This window comes from Somniosus microcephalus, chromosome 4 (assembly GCF_052327205.1).
Source record: "Somniosus microcephalus isolate GS21.2 chromosome 4, FLI_Smic_1.0, whole genome shotgun sequence".
NCBI classification, from domain to species: domain Eukaryota; kingdom Metazoa; phylum Chordata; class Chondrichthyes; order Squaliformes; family Somniosidae; genus Somniosus; species Somniosus microcephalus.
In genome coordinates, this window is record NC_140990.1 from 133,213,338 (window position 1) to 133,235,807 (window position 22,470).

The 22,470-nt window shown below is 49.7% G+C and overlaps 1 protein-coding gene and 1 long non-coding RNA gene across 3 annotated transcripts in view; both read left to right on the forward strand.

Moving 5' to 3' along the window:
* Positions 1-19,718, forward strand: part of LOC147119787 (uncharacterized) — a 79,482-nt gene extending 59,764 nt beyond the window's left edge. Inside the window, exon 3 of the mRNA XM_085985261.1 lies at positions 19,074-19,718. Within this exon, the coding sequence (XP_085841387.1) occupies positions 19,074-19,685 (612 nt within the window). The 3' untranslated portion in view covers positions 19,686-19,718. The remainder of the gene's footprint in view (positions 1-19,073) is intronic.
* LOC147119789 (uncharacterized) overlaps positions 1-22,470 on the forward strand; it is a 63,311-nt gene that overhangs the window by 32,036 nt on the left and 8,805 nt on the right. The window lies entirely within an intron of this gene.

The following is a 22,470-nucleotide window of genomic DNA, read 5'->3' on the forward strand; positions in this document are numbered from 1 at the left end:
CCACCGCGTGCAGTCCCGGAGTTGGGGTCCCCGGGTCGGGGTCCCCCGCGTACGGTCCCCGGGTCGGGTTCCCCCGCGGGCGACCCCGGGTCGGGGTCCGCCGCGGGTGACCCCAACATAACAACATAAGTAGTAGGAGAAGGAGTAGGCCATACGGCCCTTCAGGCCTGCTCCGCCATTCAATAGGATCATGGCTGATCCGAATCTAGGCTCATGCCCACTTCCCTGCCCTCTCCCCGTAACCCCTAATTCCCTTATCTGCTAGGAAACTGTCTATCTCCATTTTAAATATATTTAATGTTGCAGGCTTCGCAGCTCTCTGGGGTAACAAATTGCATAGATTTACTACCCTCTGAGTGAAGAAGTTTCTCCTCATCTCAGTTTTGAAAGGGCAGCCCCTTATTCTTAAATTATGCCCCTTAGTTCTAGTCTCGCCCATCAGTGGAAACATCCTCACCGCATCCACCCGATCAAGCCCCCTCACAATCTTATATGTTTCGATAAGATCGCCTCTCAGTCTTCTGAACTCCAATGAGTAGAGTCCCATCCTACTCAACCTTTCCTCATACGTCAACACCCTCTTCTCCGGAATCAACCTAGTGAACCTTCTCTGAACTGCCTCGAGAGCAAGTATATCTTTTCTTAAATATGGAAACCAAAACTGCATGCAATATTCCAGGTGTGGCCTCACCAATACCCTGTATAACTGCAGCAAGACTTCCCTGTTTTTATACTCCATCCCCCTTGCAATAAAAGCCAAGATTCCATTGGCCTTCCTGATCACCTGCTGCACCTGCATACTAACTTTTTGTGTTTCATGCACCAGGACCCCCAGATCCCTTTGTACTGCAGCACTTTGCAGTTTCTCTCCATTTAGATAATAACTTGCTCTTTGATTTTTTCTGCCAACGTGCATAACCTCACACTTTCCAACATTATATTGCATCTGCTAAATCTCTGCCCACTCACTTAGCCTGTGTATGTCCTTTTGCAGGTTTTTTATGTCCTCCTCACTCACTGCTTTCCCTCCCATCTTTGTATTGTCGGCAAACTTGGATATGTTGCACTCGGTCCCTTCCTCCAAATCGTTAATATAGATTGTAAAGAGTTGGGGTCCCAGCACTGACCCCTGCGGAACACCACTCGTTACTGATTGCCAGCCCAAGAATGAATCATTTATCCCAACTCTTTGCTTTCTGTTGGATAGCCAATCTGCCACCCATGCCAGTATATTACCCCCCCCATCCCGTGATTTCTTATCTTGATCAGTAATCTTTTGTGTGGAACCTTGTCAAATGCCTTTTGGAAGTCCAAATACACTACATCCACTGGTTCCCCTTTATCCACCCTGTATGTTACATCCTCAAAGAATTCGAGCAAATTTGTCAAACATGACTTCCCCTTCATAAAACCATGCTGACTCTGTCCTATTAAATTATGTTTATCCAAATGCTCTGTTACTGTTTCCTTAATAATGGACTCCAACATTTTGCCAACAACAGATGTTAGGCTAACTGGTCTATAGTTTCCAGCTTTTTGTCTACTTCCCTTCTTAAATAAGGGTGTTACATTCGCAGTGTTACATTAGCAGTTTTCCAACCTGCCGGGACCTTTCCTGAGTCCAGGGAGTTCTGGAAAATAATCACCAATGTATCCACAATCCCTACTGCCACTTCTCTCAAGACCCTTGGATGTAGGCCATCAGCTCTGGGGGATTTATCTGCCTTAAGTCCCATTATTTTATTGAGTACCATCTCCTTAGTGATTTTAATCGTGTTTAACTCCGCCCCCCACCCCCCATTGCCCCCTGATTGTCCAGTGTTGGGATATTTTTAGTGTCCTCTACTGTAAAGACTGATACAAAATATTTGTTCAGCGTCTTTGCCATCTCCATGTTCTGCACCACTAGTTTCCCGGTCCCATCCTCTAAGGGATCAACATTCAATTTAGCCACCCTTCTTTTTATATAGCTGTAGAAACTCTTGCTATCTGTTTTTATATTTTTCGTTAGTTTAATTTCATAATCTATCTTCCCTTTCTTAATTAATCTTTTAGTTATTGTTTGCTGGCTTTTAAATGCTTCCCAATCTTTTATCCTCCCACTAGAATTAGCTAATTTATATGCCCTTGTTTTCAGTCATATACTATCCTTTATTACTTACTAAGCCACGGATGGCTGTCTTTTCTTTTATTCCCCTTTTTCCTCAGTGGAATATATTTATCTTGAAAGATGTGAAATATCTCCTTGAGTGTAGACCACTGCTCTTGTACCGTCTTACACTTTAATCTGTTTTCCCAGTCCACTTTAGTCAATTCTACTCTCATACCTTCATAGTCTCCTTTATTTAAGCTCAGTACGCTGGTTTGACATCCAACTCTCTCATCCTCAAACTGAATTTGGAATTCAACCATGGTATGGTCACTCATTCCAAGGGGATCCTTTATTGAACATTTTTTATTAATCCTGTCTCATTACACAGGACCAGATCTAAGATTGCCTGCCCCCTGGTTGGTTCAATTACATACTGCTCAAGGAACCCGTCCCTAATACACTCTATGAAATCTTCCTCAAGGCTGCCATGCCCAATTTGATTAGTCCAGTCAATATGAAAGTTAAAATCCCCCATGATTCCAGGGTTGGAATCCCCATGTACAGTCCCAGGGTTGGAATACCCATGTACAGTACCAGGGATGGAAACCCAATGCACAGTCCCAGGGTTGGAATCCCACTGTACAGTCCCAGGGTTGGAGTCCCCTTGTACAGTCCCAGGGTTGGAATCTCCATGTACCGTCCCAGGGTTGGAATCCCCATGTACAATCCCAGCGTTGGAATATCCATGTACAGTCCCAGGGTTAGAATCCCCATGTACACTCCCAGGGCTGCCATCCCCATGTAAAGTCCCAGGGTTGCAATTCCCATGTACAGTCCCAGGGCTGGAACCTCCATGTACAGTCCCAGGACAGGAATCACAATTTCCTGTCGCAGGGTTGGAATCCCATTGTACAGTCCCAGGGTTGGAATTCCCCTCTACAGTCCCAGGAGTAGAATCCCCATGTACAGTCCCAGGGTTGGAATCCCCATGTACAGTCCCAGGTTTAAAATCCCCATGTACAGTCCCAGGGTTGGAGTCCCCATGTACTAACGCAGGGTTGGAGTCCCCATGTACTGTCCCAGGGTTGGAGTCCCCATGTGCAGTCCCAGGGTTGGAGACCCCATGTACACTACCAGGGCTGGAAACCCCATTTACAGTCCCAGGGTTAAAATCCCCATCCACAGTCCCAGGGTTGGAATCCGATTGTACAGTCCCAGGAGTAGAATCCCCATGTACAGTCACAGGTTTAGAATGCCCCTGTACAGTCACAGAGTTTGAATCCCCGTGTACAGTCCCAGGGTTGGAGTCCCCTTGTACAGTCCCAGGGTTTGAATCCCCATGTACAATCCCAGCGTTGGAATATCCATGTACAGCCCCAGGGTTAGAATCCCCATGTACACTCCAAGGGTTGGAATCCCCATGTAAAGTCCCAGGGTCGCAATTCCCATGTACAGTCCCAGGGCTGGAACCTCCATGTACAGTCCCAGGACTGGAATCACAATTTCCTGTTGCAGGGTTGGAATCCCATTGTACAGTCCCAGGGTTGGAATTCCCCTCTACAGTCCCAGGAGTAGAATCCCCATGTGCAGTCACAGGTTTAGAATGCCCCTGTACAGTCCCAGAGTTTGAATCCCCGTGTACAGTGCCAGGGGTAGAATCCCCATGTACAGTCCCAGGGTTGGAATCCCCATGTACAGTCCCAGGTTTAAAATCCCCATCCACAGTCCCAGGGTTGGAGTCCCCATGCACTGTCCCAGGGCTGGAGTCCCCATGTACTGTCCCAGGGTTGGAGTCCCCATGTGCAGTCCCAGGGTTGGAGACCCCATGTACTGTCCCAGGGTTGGAGTCCCCATGTACTGTCCCAGGGTTGGGGTCCCCATGTGCAGTCCCAGGGTTGGAGACCCCATGTACACTCCCAGGGCTGGAAACCCCATTTACAGTCCCAGGGTTGGAATCACCATGTACAGTCCCAGGGTTGGAATCTCCATGTGCAGTCCCAGGTTTAAAATCCCCATGTACAGTCCCAGGATTGGAATCCCCATGTACAGACCCAGGGTTGGAATCCCCATGTACAGTCCCAGGTTTAATATCCCCATCCACAGTCCCAGGGTTGGAGTCCCCATGTACTATCCCAGGGTTGGAGTCCGCATGTGCAGTCCCAGGGTTGGAGACCCCATGTACACTCCCAGGGCTGGAAACCCCATTTACAGTCCCAGGGTTAGAATCGCCATGTACAGTCCCAGGGTTGGAATCACCATGTACAGTCCCAGGGTTCGAATTCCCATGTACAGTCGCAGGGTTGGAATTCCCATGTACATTTCCTGGGTTAGAATCACCATGTACAGTCCCAGGGTGGGAATCTCCAAGTACAGTCCCAGGACTGGAATCCCCATGTACAGTCCCAGGACTGGAATCACAATTTCTTGTCGAAGGGTTGGAATCCGATTGTACAGTCCCAGGGTTAGAATTCCCCTGTACAGTCACAGAGTTTGAATCCCCGTGTACAGTGCCAGGGGTAGAATCCCCCTGTACAGTCCCAGGGATATAATCCACATGTACAGTCCCAGGGTTGGAATCCCCATGTACAGTCCCAGGGTTGGAGTCCCCATGTACAGTCCCAGGGCTGGAATTCCCATGTACAGTCCCAGGGTTGGAATTCCCATGTACAGTCCCAGGGTTGGAATTCCCATGTACAGTCCCAGGGTTGGAATTCCCATGTACAGTCCCAGGGCTGGAATTCCCATGTACAGTCCCAGGGCTGGATTCTCCATGTACAGTCCCAGGGCTGGATTCTCCATGTACACTCCCAGGGCTGGAATCCCAATGTACTGTCGCAGTTTGGAATCCCCATGTACAGTCCCAGGGTTAGAATCCCCATGTGCACTGTCAGGGTTGGAATCCCCATGTACAGTCCCAGGGTTGGAATTCCCATGTTCATTTCCTGGGTTAGAATCACCATGTTCAGTCCCAGGGTTGGAATCTCCATGTACAGTCCCAGGGTTGGAATCTCCATGTACAGTCCCAGGGCTGGATTCTCCATGTACAGTCCCAGGGCTGGATTCTCCATGTACAGTCCCAGGGCTGGATTCTCCATGTACAGTCCCAGGGCTGGAATCCCCATGTACAGTCCCAGGTAAAAAATCCCCATGTGTGGTCCCAGGGATGGAGTCCCCGTGTGCGGTCCCAGGGTTGGAGTCCCCCACGTGCGGTCCCGGGGTTGGAGTCCCCGTGTGCGGTCCCGGGGTTGTAGTCCACCGCGTGCAGTCCCGGAGTTGGGGTCCCCGGGTCGGGGTCCCCCGCGTACGGTCCCCGGGTCGGGTTCCCCCGCGGGCGACCCCGGGTCGGGGTCCGCCGCGGGCGGCCCCCGGGTCGGGGTCCCCCGCGGGCGGCCCCTGGGACGGGTTCCACCGCGGGCGGCCCCCGGGTCGGGGACCCCCGCGGGCGGCCACCGGGTCGGGGTCCCCCGCGGGTGACCCCAACATAACAACATAAGTAGTAGGAGAAGGAGTAGGCCATACGGCCCTTCAGGCCTGCTCCGCCATTCAATAGGATCATGGCTGATCCGAATCTAGGCTCACGTCCACTTCCCTGCCCTCTCCCCATAACCCCTAATTCCCTTATCTGCTAGGAAACTGTCTATCTCCATTTTAAATATATTTAATGTTGCAGGCTTCGCAGCTCTCTGGGGTAGCAAATTGCATAGATTTACTACCCTCTGAGTGAAGAAGTTTCTCCTCATCTCAGTTTTGAAAGGGCAGCCCCTTATTCTTAGATTATGCCCCCTAGTTCTAGTCTCACCCACCAGTGGAAACATCCTCACCGCATCCACCCGATCAAGCCCCCTCACAATCTTATATGTTTCGATAAGATTGCATCTCAGTCTTCTGAACTCCAATGAGTAGAGTCCCAACCTACTCAACCTTTCCTCATATGTCCACTCCCTCTTCTCCGGAATCAACCGAGTGAACCTTCTCTGAACCACCTCGAGAGCAAGTATATCTTTTATTAAATATGGAAACCAAAACTGCACGCAGTATTCCAGGTGTGGCCTCACCAATACCCTGTATAACTGCAGCAAGACTTCCCTGTTTTTATACTCCATCCCCCTTGCAATAAAAGCCATGATTCCATTGGCCTTCCTGATCACCTGCTGCACCTGCATACTAACTTTTTGTGTTTCATGCACCAGGTCCCCCAGATCCCTTTGTACTGTAGCACTTTGCAGTTTCTCTCCATTTAGATAATAACTTGCTCTTTGATTTTTTCTGCCAACGTGCATAACCTCACACTTCCCAACATTATATTGCATCTGCTAAATCTCTGCCCACTCACTTAGCCTGTGTATGTCCTTTTGCAGGTTTTTTATGTCCTCCTCACTCACTGCTTTCCCTCCCATCTTTGTATTGTCGGCAAACTTGGATATGTTGCACTCGGTCCCTTCCTCCAAATCGTTAATGCAGATTGTAAAGAGCTGGGGTCCCAGCACTGACCCCTGCGGAACACCACTAGTTACTGATTGCCAGCCGAAGAATGAATAATTTATCCCAACTCTTTGCTTTCTGTTAGATAGCCAATCTGCCACCCATGCCAGTATATTACCCCCCCATCCCGTGATTTCTTATCTTGATCAGTAATCTTTTGTGTGGAACCTTGTCAAATGCCTTTTGGAAGTCCAAATACACTACATCCACTGGTTCCCCTTTATCCACCCTGTATGTTACATCCTCAAAGAATTCAAGCAAATTTTTCAAACATGACTTCCCCTTCATAAAATCATGCTGACTCTGTCCTATTAAATTATGTTTATCCAAATGCTCTGTTACTGTTCACTTAATAATGGACTCCAACATTTTGCCAACCACAGATGTTAGGCTAACTGGTCTATAGTTTCCAGCTATTTGTCTACTTCCCTTCTTAAATAAGGGTCTTACATTAGCAGTTTTCCAATCAGCTGGGACCTTTCCTGAGTCCAGGGAGTTCTGGAAAATAATCACCAATGTATCCACAATCCCTACCGCCACTTCTCTCAAGACCCTAGGATGTAGGCCATCAGCTCTGGGGGATTTATCCGCCTTAAGTCCCATTATTTTACTGTGTACCATCTCCTTAGTGATTTTAATCGTGTTTAACTCCTCTCCCCACCCCCCATTGCCCCCTGATTGTCCAGTGTTGGGATATTTTTAGTGTCCTCTACTGTAAAGACTGATACAAAATATTTGTTCAGCGTCTTTGCCATCTCCATGTTCCCCACCACTAGTTTCCCGGTCCCATCCTCTAAGGGATCAACATTCACTTTAGCCACCCTTTTTCTTTATATATAGCTGTAGAAACTCTTGCCATCTGTTTTTATATTTTTTGTTAGTTTAATTTCGTAATCTATCTTCCCTTTCATAATTAATCTTTTAGTTATTGTTTGCTGGCTTTTAAATGCTTCCCAATCTTTTATCCTCCCACTACAATTGGCTAATTTATATGCCCTTGTTTTCAGTCATATACTATCCTTTATTACTTACTAAGCCACGGATGGCTGTCTTTTCTTTTATTCCCCTTTTTCCTCAGTGGAATATATTTATCTTGAAAGATGTGAAATATCTCCTTGAATGTAGACCACTGCTCTTGTACCGTCTTACACTTTAATCTGTTTTCCCAGTCCACCTTAGTCAATTCTACTCTCATACCTTCATAGTCTCCTTTATTTAAGCTTAGTACGCTGGTTTGACATCCAACTCTCTCATCCTCAAACTGAATTTGGAATTCAACCATAGTATGGTCACTCATTCCAAGGGGATCCTTTATTGAACATTTTTTATTAATCCTGTCTCATTACACAGGACCAGATCTAAGATTGCCTGCCCCCTGGTTGGTTCAATTACATACTGCTCAAGGAACCCGTCCCTAATACACTCTATGAAATCTTCCTCAAGGCTGCCATGCCCAATTTGATTAGTCCAGTCAATATGAAAGTTAAAATCCCCCATGATTCCAGGGTTGGAATCCCCATGTACAGTCCCAGGGTTGGAATACCCATGTACAGTACCAGGGATGGAATCCCACTGTACAGTCCCAGGGTTGGAGTCCCCTTGTACAGTCCCAGGGTTGGAATCTCCATGTACAATCCCAGTGTTGGAATATCCATGTACAGTCCCAGGGTTAGAATCCCCATGTACTCTCCCAGGGCTGGAATCCCCATGTAAAGTCCCAGGGTTGCAATTCCCATGTACAGTCCCAGGGCTGGAACCTCCATGTACAGTCCCAGGACAGGAATCACAATTTCCTGTCGCAGGGTTGGAATCCCATTGTACAGTCCCAGGGTTGGAATTCCCCTCTACAGTCCCAGGAGTAGAATCCCCATGTACAGTCCCAGGGTTGGAATCCCCATGTACAGTCTCAGGTTTAAAATCCCCATGTACAGTCCCAGGGTTGGAGTCCCCATGTACTAACGCAGGGTTGGAGTCCCCATGTACTGTCCCAGGGTTGGAGTCCCCATGTGCAGTCCCAGGGTTGGAGACCCCATGTACACTACCAGGGCTGGAAACCCCATTTACAGTCCCAGGGTTAGAATCACCATGTACAGTCCCAGGGTTGGAATTCCCATGTACATTTCCTGGGTTAGAATCACCATGTACAGTCCCAGGGCTGGATTCTCCATTTACAGTCCAAGGGCTGGATTCTCCATGTACAGTCCCAGGACTGGAATCCCCAGGTACAGTCCCAGGGCTGGACTCTCCATGTACAGTCCCAGGACTGGAATCACAATTTCTTGTCGCAGGGTTGGAATCCGATTGTACAGTCCCAGGAGTAGAATCCCCATGTACAGTCACAGGTTTAGAATGCCCCTGTACAGTCACAGAGTTTGAATCCCCGTGTACAGTCCCAGGGTTGGAGTCCCCTTGTACAGTCCCAGGGTTTGAATCCCCATGTACAATCCCAGCGTTGGAATATCCATGTACAGCCCCAGGGTTAGAATCCCCATGTACACTCCAAGGGTTGGAATCCCCATGTAAAGTCCCAGGGTCGCAATTCCCATGTACAGTCCCAGGGCTGGAACCTCCATGTACAGTCCCAGGACTGGAATCACAATTTCCTGTCGCAGGGTTGGAATCCCATTGTACAGTCCCAGGGTTGGAATTCCCCTCTACAGTCCCAGGAGTAGAATCCCCATGTGCAGTCACAGGTTTAGAATGCCCCTGTACAGTCCCAGAGTTTGAATCCCCATGTACAGTGCCAGGGGTAGAATCCCCATTTACAGTCCCAGGGTTGGAATCCCCATGTACAGTCCCAGGTTTAAAATCCCCATCCACAGTCCCAGGGTTGGAGTCCCCATGCACTGTCCCAGGGCTGGAGTCCCCATGTACTGTCCCAGGGTTGGAGTCCCCATGTGCAGTCCCAGGGTTGGAGACCCCATGTACTGTCCCAGGGTTGGAGTCCCCATGTACTGTCCCAGGGTTGGGGTCCCCATGTGCAGTCCCAGGGTTGGAGACCCCATGTACACTCCCAGGGCTGGAAACCCCATTTACAGTCCCAGGGTTGGAATCACCATGTACAGTCCCAGGGTTGGAATCTCCATGTGCAGTCCCAGGTTTAAAATCCCCATTTACAGTCCCAGGATTGGAATCCCCATGTACAGACCCAGGGTTGGAATCCCCATGTACAGTCCCAGGTTTAATATCCCCATCCACAGTCCCAGGGTTGGAGTCCCCATGTACTATCCCAGGGTTGGAGTCCGCATGTGCAGTCCCAGGGTTGGAGACCCCATGTACACTCCCAGGGCTGGAAACCCCATTTACAGTCCCAGGGTTAGAATCGCCATGTACAGTCCCAGGGTTGGAATCACCATGTACAGTCCCAGGGTTCGAATTCCCATGTACAGTCGCAGGGTTGGAATTCCCATGTACATTTCCTGGGTTAGAATCACCATGTACAGTCCTAGGGTGGGAATCTCCAAGTACAGTCCCAGGACTGGAATCCCCATGTACAGTCCCAGGACTGGAATCACAATTTCTTGTCGAAGGGTTGGAATCCGATTGTACAGTCCCAGGGTTGGAATTCCCCTGTACAGTCACAGAGTTTGAATCCCCGTGTACAGTGCCAGGGGTAGAATCCCCCTGTACAGTCCCAGGGATATAATCCACATGTACAGTCCCAGGGTTGGAATCCCCATGTACAGTCCCAGGGTTGGAGTCCCCATGTACAGTCCCAGGGTTGGAATTCCCATGTACAGTCCCAGGGTTGGAATTCCCATGTACAGTCCCAGGGTTGGAATTCCCATGTACAGTCCCAGGGCTGGATTCTCCATGTACAGTCCCAGGGCTGGATTCTCCATGTACACTCCCAGGGCTGGAATCCCAATGTACTGTCGCAGTTTGGAATCCCCATGTACAGTCCCAGGGTTAGAATCCCCATGTGCACTGTCAGGGTTGGAATCCCCATGTACAGTCCCAGGGTTGGAATTCCCATGTTCATTTCCTGGGTTAGAATCACCATGTTCAGTCCCAGGGTTGGAATCTCCATGTACAGTCCCAGGGTTGGAATCTCCATGTACAGTCCCAGGGCTGGATTCTCCATGTACAGTCCCAGGGCTGGATTCTCCATGTACAGTCCCAGGGCTGGTATCCCAATGTACAGTCGCAGATTGCAATCCCCATGTACAGTCCCAGGTAAAAAATCCCCATGTGTGGTCCCAGGGATGGAGTCCCCGTGTGCGGTCCCAGGGTTGGAGTCCCCCACGTGCGGTCCCGGGGTTGGAGTCCCCGTGTGCGGTCCCGGGGTTGTAGTCCACCGCGTGCAGTCCCGGAGTTGGGGTCCCCGGGTCGGGGTCCCCCGCGTACGGTCCCCGGGTTGGGTTCCCCCGCGGGCGACCCCGGGTCGGGGTCCCCCACGGGCGACCCCGGGTCGGGGTCCGCCGCGGGCGGCCCCCGGGTCGGGGTCCCCCGCGGGAGGCCCCCGGGTCGGGGTCCCCCGCGGGCGGCCCCCGGGTCGGGGTCCCCCGCGGGCGGCCCCTGGGACGGGTTCCACCGCGGGCGGCCCCCGGGTCGGGGACCCCCGCGGGCGGCCACCGGGTCGGGGTCCCCCGCGGGTGACCCCAACATAACAACATAAGTAGTAGGAGAAGGAGTAGGCCATACGGCCCTTCAGGCCTGCTCCGCCATTCAATAGGATCATGGCTGATCCGAATCTAGGCTCACGTCCACTTCCCTGCCCTCTCCCCATAACCCCTAATTCCCTTATCTGCTAGGAAACTGTCTATCTCCATTTTAAATATATTTAATGTTGCAGGCTTCGCAGCTCTCTGGGGTAGCAAATTGCATAGATTTACTACCCTCTGAGTGAAGAAGTTTCTCCTCATCTCAGTTTTGAAAGGGCAGCCCCTTATTCTTAGATTATGCCCCCTAGTTCTAGTCTCACCCACCAGTGGAAACATCCTCACCGCATCCACCCGATCAAGCCCCCTCACAATCTTATATGTTTCGATAAGATTGCCTCTCAGTCTTCTGAACTCCAATGAGTAGAGTCCCAACCTACTCAACCTTTCCTCATATGTCCACTCCCTCTTCTCCGGAATCAACCGAGTGAACCTTCTCTGAACCACCTCGAGAGCAAGTATATCTTTTCTTAAATATGGAAACCAAAACTGCACGCAGTATTCCAGGTGTGGCCTCACCAATACCCTGTATAACTGCAGCAAGACTTCCCTGTTTTTATACTCCATCCCCCTTGCAATAAAAGCCATGATTCCATTGGCCTTCCTGATCACCTGCTGCACCTGCATACTAACTTTTTGTGTTTCATGCACCAGGTCCCCCAGATCCCTTTGGACTGTAGCACTTTGCAGTTTCTCTCCATTTAGATAATAACTTGCTCTTTGATTTTTTCTGCCAACGTGCATAACCTCACACTTTCCAACATTATATTGCATCTGCTAAATCTCTGCCCACTCACTTAGCCTGTGTATGTCCTTTTGCAGGTTTTTTATGTCCTCCTCACTCACTGCTTTCCCTCCCATCTTTGTATTGTCGGCAAACTTGGATATGTTGCACTCGGTCCCTTCCTCCAAATCGTTAATGCAGATTGTAAAGAGCTGGGGTCCCAGCACAGACCCCTGCGGAACACCACTAGTTACTGATTGCCAGCCCAAGAATGAATAATTTATCCCAACTCTTTGCTTTCTGTTAGATAGCCAATCTGCCACCCATGCCAGTATATTACCCCCCCATCCCGTGATTTCTTATCTTGATCAGTAATCTTTTGTGTGGAACCTTGTCAAATGCCTTTTGGAAGTCCAAATACACTACATCCACTGGTTCCCCTTTATCCACGCTGTATGTTACATCCTCAAAGAATTCAAGCAAATTTTTCAAACATGACTTCCCCTTCATAAAATCATGCTGACTCTGTCCTATTAAATTATGTTTATCCAAATGCTCTGTTACTGTTCCCTTAATAATGGACTCCAACATTTTGCCAACCACAGATGTTAGGCTAACTGGTCTATAGTTTCCAGCTATTTGTCTACTTCCCTTCTTAAATAAGGGTCTTACATTAGCAGTTTTCCAATCTGCTGGGACCTTTCCTGAGTCCAGGGAGTTCTGGAAAATAATCACCAATGTATCCACAATCCCTACCGCCACTTCTCTCAAGACCCTAGGATGTAGGCCATCAGCTCTGGGGGATTTATCCGCCTTAAGTCCCATTATTTTACTGAGTACCATCTCCTTAGTAATTTTAATCGTGTTTAACTCCTCTCCCCACCCCCCATTGCCCCCTGATTGTCCAGTGTTGGGATATTTTTAGTGTCCTCTACTGTAAAGACTGATACAAAATATTTGTTCAGCGTCTTTGCCATCTCCATGTTCCCCACCACTAGTTTCCCGGTCCCATCCTCTAAGGGATCAACATTCACTTTAGCCACCCTTTTTCTTTATATATAGCTGTAGAAACTCTTGCCATCTGTTTTTATATTTTTTGTTAGTTTAATTTCGTAATCTATCTTCCCTTTCATAATTAATCTTTTAGTTATTGTTTGCTGGCTTTTAAATGCTTCCCAATCTTTTATCCTCCCACTACAATTGGCTAATTTATATGCCCTTGTTTTCAGTCATATACTATCCTTTATTACTTACTAAGCCACGGATGGCTGTCTTTTCTTTTATTCCCCTTTTTCCTCAGTGGAATATATTTATCTTGAAAGATGTGAAATATCTCCTTGAATGTAGACCACTGCTCTTGTACCGTCTTACACTTTAATCTGTTTTCCCAGTCCACCTTAGTCAATTCTACTCTCATACCTTCATAGTCTCCTTTATTTAAGCTCAGTACGCTGGTTTGACATCCAACTCTCTCATCCTCAAACTGAATTTGGAATTCAACCATAGTATGGTCACTCATTCCAAGGGGATCCTTTATTGAACATTTTTTATTAATCCTGTCTCATTACACAGGACCAGATCTAAGATTGCCTGCCCCCTGGTTGGTTCAGTTACATACTGCTCAAGGAACCCGTCCCTAATACACTCTATGAAATCTTCCTCAAGGCAGCCATGCCCAATTTGATTAGTCCAGTCAATATGAAAGTTAAAATCCCCCATGATTCCAGGGTTGGAATCCCCATGTACAGTCCCAGGGGTGGAATACCCATGTACGGTCCCAATGTTGGAATTGCCATGTACAGTCCCAGGGTTGGAATTCCCATGTACAGTCCCAGGGTTGGAATCTCCATGTACAGTCCCAGGGCTGGATTCTCCATGTACAGTCACAGGGCTTGAATCCCAAAGTACAGTCCCTGGGCTGGAATCCCCATGTACAATCCCAGCGTTGGAATCCCAATTTAAAGTCCCAGGGTTGCAATCCCCATGTACAGTCCCAGGGCTGGAATCTCCATGTACAGTCCCAGGACTGGATTCACAATTTCCTGTCGCAGGGTTGGAATCCCATTGTACAGTCCCAGGGTTGGATTTCCACTGTACACTCCCAGTAGTAGAATCCCCATGTACAGTCCCAGGTTTAGAATGCCCCTGTACAGTCCCAGGGTTTGAATCCCCCTGTAAACTGCCTGGGGTAGAATCCCCCTGTACAGTCCCTGGGTTGCAATCCCCACGTACAGTCCCTGGGTTGGAATCCCCATGTACAGTCCCAGGGTTGGAATCCCCATGTACAGTCCCAGGGTTGGAATCTCCATGTGCAGTCCCAGGTTTAAAATCCCCATGTACAGTTCCAGGGTTGGAATGCCCATGCATAGTCCCAGCGTTGGAGTCCCCATGTACTGTCCTAGGTTTGAAGTCCCCATGTACAGTCCCAGGGTTGACGTCCCCATGCACAGTCCCAGGGTTGGAATCCCCATGTACAGACCCAGTGTTGCAATCCACATGTACTGTGCCAGGGGTAGAATCCCCCTGTACAGTCCCAGGATTTGAATCCCCATGTACCGTCACAGGTTTGGAATCCCCATGTACAACCCCAGGGCGGGTATCCCAATGTACAGTCCCAGGGTTGGAGAACCCCTGTACAGTCCCAGGGTTAGAATCCCCATCTACAGTCCCAAGGTTAGAATCCACATGTACAGTCCCAGGGTTGGAATCTACATGTACAGTCCCAGGGCTGGATTCTCCATTTACAGTCCCAGGGCTGGATTCTCCATGTACAGTCCCAGTGCTGGAATCCCAATGTACAGTCGCAGATTGGAATCCCCATGTACAGTCCCAGGATTAGAATCCCCATGTACAGTCCAAGGGTTGGAATCCTTATGTACAGTGCAAGGTTTGGAATCTCCATGAACAGTCCCAGGCTTGGAATCTCCATGTACAGTCCCAGGATTGGAATCCCCATGTACAATCCCAGCATTGGAATCCCCATGTAAAGTCCCAGGGTTGCAATTCCTATGTACAATCCCAGCGCTGGAATCTCCATGTACAGTCCCAGGACTGGAATCACAATTTCCTGTCGCAGTGTTGGAATCCCATTGTACAGTCCCAGGGGTAGAAACCCCGTGTACAGTCCCAGGGTTGGAATCCCCATGTACAGTCCCAGGTTTAAAACCCCCATCCACAGTCCCAGGGTTGGAGTCCCCATGTACTATTCCAGGGTTGGAGTCCCCATGTACTGCCCCAGGGTTGGAGTCCCCATGTACAGTCCCAGGGTTGGAATTCCCATGTACAGTCCCAGGGTTGGAATTACAATGTAAAGTCCCAGGGTTGGAGTCCCCCTGTACAGTCCCAGGGTTGAATCCCCATGTACAGTCCCAGCATTGGAATGCCCATGTACAGTCCCAGCATTGGAATCCCCATGTACAGTCCCAGGGTTGGAATCCCCATGTGCGGTCCCAATTTTGGAATTGCCATGTACAGTCCCAGGGTTGGAGTTCCCATGTACAGTCCCAGGGTTGGAATCTCCATGTACAGTACCAGGGCTGGAAACCCAATACACAGTCCCAGGTTTAGAATCCCACTGTACAGTCCCAGGGTTGGAGTCCCCCTGTACAGTCCCAGGGTTGGAGTCCGTACAGTCCTAGGATTTGAATCCCCAAGTTCAGTCCCAGGGGTAGAATCCCCATGTACAGCCCCAGGATTGGAAGCCCCATGTACAGTCCCAGGGTTGCAATCCCCATGTACAGTCCCAGGAGTAGAATCCCCATGTACAGTCACAGGTTTAGAATGCCCCTGCACAGTCCCAGAGTTTGAATCCCCCTGTACAGTGCCAGGGGTAGAATCCCTCTGTACAGTCCCAGGGTTAGAATCCCCATGTACAGTCGCAGGGCTGGAACCCCCATGTACAGTCGCAGGGTTGGAATCCCCATGTACAGTTCCAGGTTTAAAATCCCCATGCACAGTCCCAGGGTTGGAATGCCCATGCACAGTCCCAGGGTTGGAGTCCCCATGTACAGTCCCAGGGTTGGAGTCCCCATTACAGCCCCAGGATTGGAGTCCCCATTACAGTCCCAGGGCTGGAATTCCCATGTACAGTCCCAGGCCTGGAATTCCCATGTACAGTCCTAGGGTTGGTTTCTCCATGTACAGTCCCAGGGTTGGAATCTCCATGTACAGTCCCAGGGTTGGAATCTCCATGTACAATCCCAGGGCTGGATACTCCATGTACAATCCCAGGGCTGGAATCCCAATGTACAGTCGCAGATTGGAATCCCCATGTACAGTCCCAGGCTTAGAATCCCTATGTACAGTGTGAGGGTTGGAATCCCCATGTACAGTCCCAAGGTTGGAATCCCCATGTACAGTCCCAGGGTTGGAATTCCCGTGTAAAATCCAAGGGTTGCGATCCCCATGTACAGTCCCAGGGTGGGAATCTCCATGTACAATCCCAGGACTGGAATCCCAATGTAGAGTCACAGGGTTGAATCCCAATGTAAAGTCCCAGGGTTGGAGTCCCCCTGTACAGTCCCAGGGTTAGAATCCCCATGTGCAGTGCCAGGGGTAGAAGCCCCCTGTACAGTCCCAGTATTGGAATCCCCATGTACAGTCCCAGGGTTAGAATCCCCATGTACAGTCCCAGCGTTGGAATCCCCATGTACGGTCACAATGTTGGAATTGCCATGTACAGTCCCAGGGTTGGAAATCCAATGCACAGTCCCAGGATTGGAATCCCCCTGTACCGTCCCAGGGTTGGAGTCCCCCTCTACTGTCCCAGGGTTTGAATCCCCACGTACAGTGCCAGTGGTAGAATCCCGATGTACAGCCCCAGGATTGGAATCCCCATGTACAGTCCTAGGGTTGGACTCCCCATGTACAATCCAAGGGTTGCAATCTCCATGTACAGTCCCAGGGTTGGAATCCTCATGTACAATCCCAGCGTTTGAATATCCATGTACAGTCCCAGGGTTGGAATCCCCATGTACAGTCCCAGGTTTAAAATCCCCATGTACAGTCCCAGGGTTGGAATGCCCATGCACAGTCCCTGGGTTGGAGTCCCGATGTACTGTCCCACGGTTGGAGTCCCCATGTACTGTCTCAGGGTTGAATCCCCATGTTAAGTGCCAGGGGTAGAATCCCCGTGTACAGGCCCAGGGTTAGAATCCCCATGTACAGTCCCAGGGTTGGAGTCTGTACAGTGCAAGGGTTGGAATCTCCATGTACAATCCCAGGGTTGCAATCTCCATGTACATTCCCAGGGTTGGAATCCCCATGTACAATCCCAGGGTTGCAATCCCCATGTACAGTCCCAGGGCTGGAATCTCCATGTACAGTCCCAGGACAGGAATCACAATTTCCTGTCGCAGTGTTTGAATCCGATTGAACAGTCCCAGGGTTGGAATTTCCCTGTACAGTCCCAGGAGTAGAATCCCCATGTACAGTCACAGGTTTAGAATGCCCCTGTACAGTCCCAGGGTTTGAATCCCCGTGTCCAGTGCCAGGGGTAGAATCCCCCTGTACAGTCCCAGGGTTAGAATCCCCATGTACAGTCCCAGGGCTGGAATCCCCATGTACAGTCGCAGGGTTGGAATCCCCATGTACAGTCCCAGGTTTAAAATCCCCATGTACAGTCCCAGGTTTGGAGTCCCCATGTACAGTCCCAGGGTTGGAGTCCCCATTACAATCCCAGGGTTGGAGTCCCCATTACAGTCCCAGGGCTGGAATTCCCATGTACAGTCCCAGGGTTGGAATTCCCATGTACAGTCCCAGGGTTGGAATCCCCATGTCCAGTCCCAAGGTTGGAATCCCTGTGTAAAATCCCAGGGTTACGATCCCCATTTACAGTCCCAGGGCTGGAACCCCCACGTACAGTCCCGGGGCTGGAACCCCCACGTACAGTCCCAGGGCTGGAACCCCCACGTACAGTCCCAGGGCTGGAACCCCCACGTACAGTCCCAGGGCTGGAACCCCCACGTACAGTCCCAGGGCTGGAACCCCCACGTACAGTCCCAGGGCTGGAATCCCCACGTACAGTCCCAGGGCTGGAACCCCCACGTACAGTCCCAGGGCTGGAACCCCCACGTACAGTCCCAGGGCTGGAACCCCCACGTACAGTCCCAGGGCTGGAATCCCCACGTACAGTCCCAGGGCTGGAATCCCCACGTACAGTCCCAGGGCTGGAATCCCCAAGTACAGTCCCGGGGCTGGAATCCCCACGTACAGTCCCGGGGCCGGAATCCCCACGTACAGTCCCGGGGCGCGGAACCCCCACGTACAGTCCCGGGGCGTGGAACCCCCACGTACAGTCCCGGGGCGCGGAACCCCCACGTACAGTCCCAGGGCGCGGAACCCCCACGTACAGTCCCGGGGCTCGGAGCATCCGCGGGCAGTCCCGGTGCTCGGAACCCCCACGTACAGTCCCGGGGCTCGGAGCATCCGCGGGCAGTCCTGGTGCTCGGAGAGCCCCCAGGGGCAGGAAAACCCCACGTGCAGTCCCAGGGCTGGAATTGTCTGCCACACCAAGTGCAGATCTCAGGCCCTGCGTCAGAATCATCGTGCTTGGGGCAACTCCAAGTCGGAACTGCAATATATGCCCAAGTCAGGATACTGTGTGACTTGGAGGGGAACTGGGAGGTGATGCATGTGCTGCCCTGTTCCTTCTAGGTGGTGGAGGTCACGTGTTTGGGAGGTGCTGTCAATGATCTAGTCATGTTGCAGAGGTATAAAGTCACTCCTTCACCCCTCCCCTTCCCACCTCACTCTCTCTCCTCCCATAGCGGCCAGAATCTTATGTCGGCCCAGACCGGGTGGTGGGTTCCCTTCCCTGAAGGGCATTGGTGAACCAGTTGGGTTTTTATGATAATCCAGCAGCTTTCATGGTCACTTTGTTCTCGTGCCGGCCCTTCAAATTCCCAGATTCATTCAGCTCAATTTCACAACCTGCCTTTGTGTTTTTGTGGGTTCTCTCTCACCCTCCCTTTTTCCTGTTTTAAATAAATTTTGCAGGGTGTTAGAAGGGGAGGATTTGCAGACGGGAAACTCAAACCAAACATCACTTCAAGATCTGACAGAGTCGCTCGATTCATCAGGACCTTTGAACATGGAAGCAGAAAGCACCGTTCAGAGCGGGGAAAAACCGTACACGTGTTCTGTGTGTGGACGAGGCTTCAGCCGATCCTCTGGCCTGTCAAGGCACAAGCACAGTCACACTGGGGAGAGGACATTCACCTGCACTGAGTGTGGGATGGGATTCACATTTTCATCCACCCTGCTGACACACCAGCGAGTTCACACTGGGGGGAGACCTTTTAAATGCCCGGAGTGCGGGAAGTGCTGTAAAACTGCTGGGGAACTGACGTGCCATCAATCTTTTCACACTGACGAGAAACCATTCAGGTGCTCTCACTGTAGGACTGGGTTCAGGCGATCAACTCACCTCACTGTACACCAGCACACTCACACCGGGGAGAGGCCGTTCACCTGCTCTGAGTGTGGGAAGGGATTCACTCGTTCATCCAGCCTGCTGATACACCAGCGAGTTCGCACTGGGGAGAGGTCGTTCACCGGCTCCGTGTGTGGGAAGGGATTCAGCTGTTCATCCCACCTGCTGATACACCAGCGCATTCACACTGGGGAGAGCCTGTTCACGTGCTCTGAATGTGGGAAGGGATTCACTCAGTCATCCCACCTGCTGAGACACCATGTGTCAAACTGCGATCTGTTCCTGACAAAGTGAAATGGAAGCGTTTAGTTTCCAGTCTAAAAATGACTGTTAATTATTCTATGAAGAGTTAATTTGTTTGTAGGATGGTTACAGCACAGAATGTGCTCATTCAGCCCATTGAGCCCGTGCCGGCTCTCTGCAAGAGCACTTCAGCTAGTTCCACTCTCCCACCCTTCCCTCGTAGCCCTGCAAATGTTTGTCCTTCAGGTGCTCATCCAATTCCCATTTGAAAGCCACGATTGAATCTGCCTCCACCATCCTTTCAGGCAGTGCATTCCCGATCACAACCACTCACTGCGTAAAATATTTTCCCCATGTCACCTCTGATTCTTCTATCAATCACATTAAATCTGTGTCCTCTGGTTCTCGCCCGTTCCGCCAATTGGGAACAGTTTCTCTCTATCTACTCTGTCCAGACCCCTCATGATTTTGAACACCTCTATCAAATCTCCTCTCAACCTTCTCTGCTCCAAGGAGAACAGCCCCAGCTTCTGCAGTCTATCCACGTAACTGAAGTCCCTCATCCCTGGAACCATTCTTGTAAATCTTTTCCGCACCCTCTCTAAACCTTCACATCCTTCCTAAAGTGCGGGGCCCAGAATTGGACACAATATTGCAGTTGTGGCCGAACCAGTGCTTTATAAAGGTTCATCATAACTTCCTTGCTTTTGTTCTCTCTGCCTCTACTTATGAAGCCCAGGTTCCCGTAAGCTTTTTTAACCGCTTTCTCAACCTGCCCTGCCACCATCAACGATTTGTGCACATAAACCCCCAGGTCTCTCTGTTCATGCACCCCCTTTAGGATTCGACCCTTTAGTTTATATTGCCTCTCATTCTTCCTACCAAAATATATCACTTTGCATTTTTCTGCATTAAATTCCATCTGCCGCGTGTCTGCCCACTCCACCAGCCTGTCTCTGTCCTCTTGAAGTCTGTCACTATCTTCCTCACTGTTCACTATACCTCCAAGTTTTGTGTCATCTGCAAATTTTGAAATTGTGCTCTGTAGACCCATGGCCAAGTCATTAATATATATCAAGAAAAGCAGTGGTCCTAGAACTGACCCCTGAGGAACACCACTTTATACCTTCCTCCAGTCTGAAAAACAACCGTTCACCACTACTCTCTGTTTCCTCTCACTTGGCCAATTTCGTATCCATGCTGCCACTGTTCCTTTTATTCCATGGGCTTCAACTTTGCTGGCAAGTCTATTATGTGGCACTTTATCAAACACCTTTTGGAAATCCATGTTCACCACATCAACTGCATTGCACTCATCAACTGTTTCTGTTACCTCATCAAACAACTCAATCAAGTTAGTTAAACACGATTTGCCTTTGACAAATCCATGCTGGCTTTCCTTAATTAATCCACACTTGTCCAAGTGACTGTTAATTATGTCCCAGATTATAATTTCTAAAAGATTCCCCACCATCGAGGCTAAACTGACTGGCCTGTAGTTGCTGGGTTTATCCTTACACCCTTTTTTGAACAAGGATGTAACATTTGCAATTCTCCAGTCCTCTGGCACCACCCCCGTATCCAAGGAGGATTGGAAGATTATGGCCAATACCTCTGTAATTTTCATCCTTACCTTCTTCAGCATCCTGGGATGCATCCCATCTGGTCCTGGTGATTAATCTAATTTAAGTACAGCCAGCCTTTCTAGTACCTCCTCTTTATCAATTTTTCTCCCATCCAGTATCTCAACTACCTCTTCTTTTACTGTGACTTTGGCAGTATCTTCTTCCTTGGTAAAGACAGATGCAAAGTACTCATTTCGTACCTCAGCCATGTCATCTGCTTCCATGCATAGGTCTCCTTTTGGTCCCTAATCGCCTCCACCCCTCCTCTTACTACCCATTTATTATTTATATGCTATCAGAGACATTAGGATTGCCTTTTATGTTAGCTGCCAGTCCATTCTCATACTCTCTCTTTGCCCCTCTTATTTCCTTTATCACTTCCCCTTTGAACGTTCTATATACAGCCTGGTTCTCACTTGTATTCTCAACCTGACATCTGTCATACTCCCCCTTTTTCTGCTTCAAATTACTCCCTATCTCTTTCATCATCCAAGGAGCTCTGGCTTTGGTTGTCCTACCTTTTCCCCTCGTGTGAATGTACCTTGACTGTACCCGAACCATCTCCTCTTTAAAGGCAGCCCTCTGTCCCTGCACACTCTTTAAAGCTGTGCCATTAAGTGTATATTGCCTCTCCCTGTTCCTTCTGCCAAAATGCATTAACTCACACTTCTCTGTATTATATTCCATCTGCCACTTGTCTGCCCATTTTGCTAGTCTTTCTATGTCCTGTTGCAGTCGATTGGTATCATCCTCACAGTTTGCCACACCCCCAAGTTTGGTGTCATCGGCAAATTTAGAAATTCTACTCTGTATTCCAATATCCAGGTCATTTATATATGTCAAAAAAAGCAGTGGCCTCAGCACTGACCCTTGGGGAACACAACTGTCTACCATCCTGTATCTATCCCATGCTGTACCTGCCCTGGGAGTGTTTGATGGGACAGTGTAGAAGGAGCTTTACTCTGTATCTAACCCGTGCTGTACCTGCCCTGGGAGTGTTTGATAGGACAGTGTAGAGGGAACTTTACTCTGTATCTGACCCATGCTGTACCTGCCCTTTTGTACTGCACACCCCTATTTCTAAAATGTAGGATCCCATGTTCTTTTTAAACACTTTATCAGCTTGTCCCTCCCTCTTTTAAAGGTTTGTGTATCTGAACCGCTTGTTGGTTTTAGTGATATTAACAGAACATGGCTAAAATACATTAACA